Source organism: Ruditapes philippinarum, unplaced genomic scaffold, assembly GCF_026571515.1.
Source record: "Ruditapes philippinarum isolate M1 unplaced genomic scaffold, ASM2657151v2 ctg10387_1_1_1_1, whole genome shotgun sequence".
NCBI lineage: Eukaryota > Metazoa > Mollusca > Bivalvia > Venerida > Veneridae > Ruditapes > Ruditapes philippinarum.
Window position 1 is genome coordinate 24,167 of NW_026853690.1, and position 8,709 is coordinate 32,875.

Genomic DNA, 8,709 nt, shown 5'->3' on the forward strand with positions numbered 1-8,709 from the left:
CCAAAAATGTTTCTGCTTATAAAGAATAAACTGATCATGCAATATCCGCATTAAAATTATTGACCAGTCAATAAGTTGTATAAATGGCACTTTTTCAGGCTGGTGAAGTAAGGGCATCCTTGTACTATAGTACATGTCTAGTTAATTAGGGAAATTCATATAAATGGTGTAATCTGATTGGTTATTTATCTCGTGGTCACGACTTAGTAACTCGTGGCCACGACATAGTATCTCGTGGCAACGACAAAGTATCTCGTGGCCACGACTTAGCTAACTCGTGGCTACGACATAGTATCTCGTGTCCACGACTTAGTAACTCGTGGCCACGACATAGTATATCGTGGCCACGAGATAAATATAAACACACACACATGTCACCTTTGTGCCACCGTAGGCTTGACATCCATGTTGTATGACGGAAAGTTATGGTGTCTCGGTCAGAAGTATGATATTTTGACGATGCGCGGAAAAGTTGTCGTAAACGCCTTATCACTGTGGCGTTATCCTGTTTAAATTGCAAGCATTTAGGTTAGATTCTAAATGTTACAGCTCCTCTCTATGTCTGTTACAGCTGAAATATAGATAAAATTACCATGAAAAAAATCAATAAAAAACAACTAAAGAAAAGAAAAAGAATCAAACGCACATTAGGTCTTTTCATGTTGTTATCAAGTAAGTACATGTATAATATGTATAAAATCATCATCTGTACCTGTGTACCTTGAGTTGAAGCATGTGCTACGTAACCACGTTTTTGCAACCGTTGCCGGGGCAAAAACAGTTATAGTAAAGACATTTAGTAGTCTTAAATCGAAACACATAGACATTTCAATAGGTTAAATAATTAAAATGCTTTTATCCAGCCATGGCCATTTTCATGCCAACACGTTTTTATTAATAAATACTAGTACGTTTTTTAGACTGATTTCTCTTTTCTTTTATTCCCAAGTTTTAATGTTTGAATAATATATATGCTAGTATGCACGTCATACTTTGGCGTATGACACATGCTTCAGCCAACGATGAAAATGTAGATTATGTTCTAGGTCAGTTGGACCATCTTTAGTAAAATCTTTTTGTATCACTCGCTTTGCCTCCCCTTAATCAATAAGATTTTTCTACTCGTACTAGTTGTTCAAAAACATGCAATGACACAGTCTTTTGCTAAAACAGGAAATATTAAAATCTATCATATCCTGTAATAAATCGGAACATTTGCTAAATAAATTTGCTATATGAATATGGAAAGCTTAAGATAATATATTTGTCCTGGATTTTTTCCCTTTTATGATGCGGTCTGAATAATCGACCGGATGTTGAATTTTCTCGAGAATGCAAACTACATTGAATTTATGCATAGATGAAGAATGTGTTCAAGTTAATTGCTTAAATTCACCTTTGTATCGGTGGTATAGCAACATACACAAATCTAAACTAATGGTTAATCATTTACACAGAAACTAACCCACTGGGGGTGCCTAACGGACTGCAGTAACCCCCTAGCGCCCTGGCCTGTTTTTGTCCGATCAGATAAGCATATAAACAGTAAAATACCAGCAAACACCGGCTTCAGATAAATGTGGCTCACAAAATCCTTGTATATTGAAGCCCGGAGCCCTGTTCAGCCTCTTTCCTGTCATAAAACAATTTCATTCGAAACACTGCATACCTTGAGGCAATCTGATGTACTGGAATTTATACTCGTGGTCCTGCAGGGCTTTCAGTAGATTACTCTTGGTGAGTATTGGTATGATATCAATCGTTCATTTCGACTCCTTTCCGGTGCCACTTATCGGTCACAAATCTGTCAGGAAAAGTAAAGTGTAGGAAATGAAAATCGTGAACTATACTTTATTCCGAAAATATTTCATATTTCTATCGTGTCTTATTTGCTAGGCATATCAAACATGTCCGATTTCTTGTCCGGTAGGTGGTCGGAATCAAGAATGTTGTAAGCGCGCCCTAGAGTTACATAGATTTTTAATGCAACGCACGTAGTTGTTGAATCCCGTGACAAGGTAATATGTGTACGCCAAACAAAGGCATGTCGCGGTTTTTTCATAATTTGAATTCGGCTCATGCATGAGCTCCATGCCTTACTTTCTAAATATGCTTTACTGAGATACCAAAGTGAGGGGATATGCTGTGCAGTTGTATATAGTGTTTGATACATTGACAAACTGTATTTTTAAAATTGTTACACATAATCATGTTTCATCAACTCTCACTCTGAAACAGTTAAACTCGGCAATTATATATTTTTTAAAGCAAATAATATTTTGATACAAGTGAAATGACAGATCCATTACGAATGTCGCATAAGAAATTGATATTTCATTTCCTTCGTTAATATGAATTGAATAAGAATTCTTCATCTCACAAAATACATGTATCCCTCTTTTTATGCTGCCGAGAAATAAAATTATTGTAATAAGATAACATTTTAAGGTAAAAAAAACAAACAAGTAATTTTCAAGAACCAAAATGAAATATTGACAATCAATTTCTTTTACTATAACAGCCATGGCATCTTGTTACCTGTCACAAATGTATCTATGCATCATTAAGTATCTCTCTTCTTCCATACTTTGAATTGGTGAATTTACAAAAACATATAAATTGCTACATCTGACATAAATGTGAACCTGAAATATCAAATTTAGAAATAAAACATTTTTAGTTGCTTTAATCATTTCAACCACCCGATAATAAACAAGTAGAAGAATCATAATAAGTTTGTGTGACTATCGAAATTCATCTGTAGAGTTTTAATGGGGAAATTAGTTATTTTTTAATGAAGGCTATACATTTTAGTTTTTTCACTTCTCTTCAATAAGATGCTAAATTTCTATATAGCCATTTTATCATGTATAATTTAAAATAATTGTAATTGTTTTTTTCTTCTTAAGATATGAAAAACAATAAACATTTGTGAAGGAGTCCCTTCATCAGTGTGCACACGTCATCACATATGTGATCGTTAGGCCTCGTAAGGCTGGCAATGCATGAGGGATGCGGCGTATGGCGCATCGACTTTCATTTTGTTAACGTTAAAGGCCCATTATGCCTCAGAAATGCTTTTACCTTTCCCTAATCTTATTCATTCTTTTACTTATTTTTTTTGCAATTGATAAAGAAACATTAAATAAGTACTTTATATGGAAGTCAAGATAGACTTTAATTTAATTTATATTTTGTTATGATTACTTTTATGACAAACAATTTTATATTCAGCGCTTCATTCTTCTGGTAATACGCACGTAACACACGCTGAAGCCAATTTTTAAACGTGATGAAGTTCATGACTGGCGTTTCTAAATATTGAAAAACTTACTTGTTTCTGAGGTATTATGTGTCTTTAATAGTAATATGTAAAATCATAAACATTAATATCTGTACAAAAAATTATTAAGTGAAATTTTATGGTGGGTTGGATGGGGATTAAAATGGTAATAGAATTGTTATCAATTGATTGCTTTTAGAGCATTGTTATCGTACATAATGTCCAGTTAATACATGTCATATTATGATTATACAATGAAGTTACTCGGCTTTGACATTAGATCTTTAGATATAATACAAACAGAAAATACAGCATATAGTAATAATACATTATAGATTTGTGACATAGTTTTTTTCTAATAATTTTATTTCAACACATTAAGAAATATTTACGACCTATGTTATAACAGTATTTACTACCAAGTTATCCAGCAATAAATTACAAACCTTATAGTTGATTATAAAGAAAACACATCACAAGCACGGGAACGACCTTCTCTGGTCACAAAGTTATCATGTGTTAGGTCTCTGTACGTATATGATCCAACTTCACAAAAAGTTGGACAACCATAGGCCATTAAAAATACAGTTTATCTTTCATAACAACCGCATATGAGAGATATATTTTTTGAATATGGACAATACTTGACCACAAATTTAACAAATACAGTCATATAAGCTAACCTAAATTTATCTTCGAAGAATGATTTAGAATGAAGTCAAGCCCCCACCCCCCCCCACACACACACCCCTTAATACTTAAGTTACCCTTAAATAAAATAATATGTTCTATATCATTTACTCATAAAACATTTCATCCTGATATACCCCTTGGGTATCCAAGTCGACCGATTATTTCAGACTGCGGAGCTTAAAATGAAAATATGTCCGATTATGTTGATACAATTTTAAAACAAAACATGGACTATTTGCCATCTTATGTAAAAGAGAGTTTAGAGTTTAGAGTTTATTTCATTTATTCCATAAGGCTATTCGCCCATGATGGCAATACAAGCATACATATATACATGTACAATACAAAGTAAGCATGATTTATGTGCATAATACAGCGAACAAAATTAATATTAGATTTACATAGACTTTTCATTGGAGAAGGTCAAGCATGACATAAGAAAGCTTAATATTCTTAATAATTTCATTTCATATCATTTAAAGTATGACTTTAGTATAAATTTGTTAAGACTAGTAATCTGAAAAACATTATTTTCTCCTTAAATTACAATCAGAATTTGTATATATATATACATTGAGATACATGTAGTAATATGTTATCGTTCTCGTAAAAAGAAAGATAACCCTTGCATGAATTTAGTACAAAAATAACAATATTTATATATATAGTATAACAAGAACATACAAATTACATCCATTTTAACTACCAGCCTTACCGAAACGAAATGCAAGACGGGAATCATGGATTAAATTTGAGCATGAAACATGAAAATTGCATAAAATATTAATTTTCTACATGTCTTTTTTTATATCTAGAACGATGTTTTAAATTCACATTTTACAACTATGCATATAAGTAGCTTTACAACAAAAATAAGTCATTACTCAACTGAACCGTATAGCATTTCATTTCTCTTTTCAAAAGATTTATATACAAAAATTCCTAGTTTCTTTCTTTTTGTATCATTTTCATTGTTTAACAATTCAATAAATTTTACCATATTTGGATGTTTCCAGTATTTCTTATGAATAAATTGTTTCCTTAATTCAGTATACATTGAACATTCTAATATAAAATGATATTCATCCTCTAAAACATTACAAATTAAACATTTTCGTTCATTAACTGGAGTTCTTGTAGGTCTGGACCAACGTCCAGCCTCTATTTGTAGCCTATGAGAGGAAACTCGTAATCTTACCATAGCCTGGCACAATTTGTTTGCATTAAAAATATCTAGATATGATTGAAACTCAAAATTTGCTATTGTCCTATAAAATAAAGCTCTACTAGAGTTATGTAATCTTTCATGCCAGTTTTGAACAAAATTGTCCTTTAAACGTTGTTTTAAAATTGCTAGAAACATATCAATATCTCCTACACTCTGCTGTAACCAGACATCATAAAATCCTAAAGAACATAAAAGTTGTTTTAATTTCGAACACCAGTTTACTATATTTGGGTTATTTTCAAAATCACTTTTCAACAATTTATAAACTCTACTAACATATTTGTTTTCATTACTACACAATATTTTCATCCAAAATTTTACAATATTGAAAAGATGTCTACAATGAAATGATATTCTACCAAGTTCTCCATAAATAAAATCATTTTGTGTAGTTTTTTTAACTCCCAAAATCTTTTTACAAAATTGTAAGTGTACCCGTTCCATTGTTTGGCTAACCGTAAAACCCATTACCTCACTACCGTAGTTTAATATAGGTGTAATTAATGTATCAAAAAGATTTAGCTTATGCCTTGGTTTAATATACGTAAATTTATATAAATATTTATTTAGTTTAAAAATAGCTTTTTGTGCTTGTCCAGCTAACATTGTTTGTGCTTTTGTAACTGATCCACCACAAGTAAATACAATACCAAGATATGTAAATGTATTAACAATTTCAATCAAATTACCATCATAATAAAACTGAAGATCACTTGGAAGTCTACCAACTCTTTTAAAAATCATAACTTTCGTTTTAGATACATTGACTTTTAACTTCCATGTATTGCAATAACCATACAAGAGACATATATTGTGTTGAAGTTCTTCTGCTGAGTTTGCAAAAATTACGATATCGTCCGCATATAATAACAGGAAAACTTTAAACATATTTACATCTATTCCTTCAACACCACTTTTTAAAAATGTATCTTCTAAGTCGTTTAAGAACATAGAAAAAAGAAACGGTGACAAACATTCACCTTGTCTTACCCCTAATGTACATGTAAATTCATTACTTAAATTATTCAAATACTTTACTTTTGATTTTACACATTTGTACATAGATTGAATGACATCTAAAATGTTACCTCTTAACCCTAACTGAATAAGCTTGTACCAAAGATTTTCCCTAACAACGTAATCAAATGCTTTACTGTAGTCAACAAATAAACAAAAAAGTTGTTTTCCTTGATTTATAAAATGCGATATTAAACCATTTAAAACAAAAACATTATCTATAGTACTCATATTTGATCCAAAAACGCCTGAGCTTCAATGTAGACATTATATTTTTCAGCCCAATTTTTTAACCTTGTATTAATTACACTTGAAAATAATTTACCAAGACTACTTAACAATGTGATACCTCTATAATTTTCTACTTCATTAACACCACCTTTCTTATGTAACGGAATGACATATCCTTCTGACCATCTATCAGGAAAATTTCCAGTTTCAAAAATTTTATTAAATAAAACACATAATAAAGGAATAAAAACATCTTTTCCTGATATAAGAAATTCATTAAGTAGCAAATCTGGGCCTGCAGATCGATTACGTTTTAATTGATTAATTGCTTGTTTTATCTCATATTCTGTAATTATTACATTTAACTCTTGAAACATGACTTTAAATTCTTCATCTCTATATCTACTATTAAACTCTAATATATCATCATCAGGAACAAAAAATCTATCAGCTGGGTTATTTACAGCTCTAAAATAATGTTCAAAATTCGACAATGGAATTTCTGCAGGTTTAAGCCCTGCAGACTCTTTTAACATATTCCAGTATAAACGAGCATTCTTCAGTTTATTGTTTTCAAAATTTGACGTTTTCTGTTTATCATATTCAAATCTACATGTACGTAATAATTTTTTATATTCTGATCTACATTTAACCATATTAATTCATTTTCGTCACAAGGGTTATTACGATAACAATTTAAAAGTCGTAAAAATGCATATCTTTTTTCGGCACATAAATTTTTTATACCAAGGGCAATCAGTTTTAACGCTATGCTCACTATTTAAATTATTAATAACTTTTATATTTTTCTTAAATAGAGGTGATGCAACATCATCTATAATATTTTCAAAATTATTCAGACAATCATTTATAGTATTGCCTTCATTACATAATAAAATATCATCTTTTAATCCATTAAAAGACACAACAGACTTTATCAAAAAGTTGCAAAATTTCTCAAATATAAGTAAGAATTCATATTTAATGAGACTCGATGTTACATCTTTTTACAGTTATATTCCTCATGTCATGATGAGGGTATCAATGCTTGTAAATATTTTATGGAAAATGGTTTATGTCGCAATGTTTTGTTTATTCTTTTTCTACAATCATGGATTTAGTATGTTCTTGAAGTTGGCAGCCTAGCAGCCTAGCATCCTGGCAGCCTAATCAGCCTAAAGAAAAATAAGAATAGTACAAACAGTGGGTAATACATTAGTAGCACTTCTTTAGACCATTCAACGCCTTTTTTCAATATCGTGATCTTTATCTTTTAAGATGATGAACTTTATCTTAACATAATTTTTTCATTCTGACGCTCCGAAATTTGTGAAGTTAGCATCCTAGCAGGATAGTACAAACATGAAAACCGTCGGAAATGAATCGGTATCACATACTTAGACCATTCCATGTCTTATTTCAATATCGCGATTTTTATCTTTTAAATATTGAACTTTTTTCTTTTCTTTTTGACACTTCGAAATTTGTGAAGTTAGCAGCCTAGCAGCCTGGCAGCCTAAAGAAAACTAAGGATAATACAAACATGAAAACCGTCGGAAATGAATCGGTAGCACATACTTAGACCATTCCACGTCTTATTTCAGTATCGCGATCTTTATTTTTTTAAATATTGAACTTATTTTTTTACACTTCGAAATTTGTGATTAAAGATTCTTGCGATATAAAACCACTTATTTGGTTGTGATTTTTAGATGTCATTTTTTCATCTGGAATCATTCTGAAGAATATTTATTACAATTGATAGACAAGCTCAATAATTTTCACTATGATACAAAATTTACATATTGTTTTTTCTAAAGAAACAATTACATTTTTAGATGTTAACATTGTAAAATGTGATGATGGTACCCTGCATACTTGTGTTCACGAAAAAGATACTAACAGTCGCCAGTATATAGAACTTTCATTATATCAGCCTATTTCTTGCAAAAAGGGTATTCCGTTTACTAATAGTCAAGGTAAACGCTATAGGCGTATTACTGCAGACGAAACTATTTTTTGAAAAAAAAAATGTTAAAATCAGTGATAATAATTTATTATGTAGCCCGTAATTATCCTGCAAATATAATTTAAATGATACATTTACAACGGTGACTTTTATGACAATGCAAGTGTAAAGAATACAAATAAAGTTGTTCGTTTTGGGTGTACTTACAATCCATCCTTGCCAAATACTGGTAAAATAATAAACCTGTACTGGAATCTTTTCAAATATTCTGAACATGAGAGTGTTCAA

The 8,709-nt window shown here is 30.7% G+C and overlaps 1 protein-coding gene and 1 long non-coding RNA gene across 2 annotated transcripts; both read right to left on the reverse strand.

Annotated features, from left to right (window-relative positions):
- Positions 1–396: 396 nt before the first annotated feature.
- Positions 397–2,652, reverse strand: LOC132737543 (uncharacterized). Its single transcript, XR_009626742.1, has 3 exons — positions 2,539–2,652; positions 1,670–1,804; positions 397–571 (listed from the first exon to the last, which is right to left on the reverse strand). It is a non-coding gene; the product is annotated as an uncharacterized LOC132737543 (long non-coding RNA).
- A 3,796-nt stretch (positions 2,653–6,448) lies between these two features.
- Positions 6,449–7,108, reverse strand: LOC132737545 (uncharacterized). Its single transcript, XM_060724846.1, has one exon. It carries the CDS (start codon positions 7,106–7,108, stop codon positions 6,449–6,451), a length of 660 nt encoding a protein of 219 aa, XP_060580829.1.
- Positions 7,109–8,709: the final 1,601 nt, after the last annotated feature.

Excerpts from the sequence above, each read along its gene's own strand:
- LOC132737545 (XM_060724846.1), bottom strand. The coding sequence starts at position 7,108 with ATGGTTAAATGTAGATCAGAATATAAAAAATTATTACGTACATGTAGA.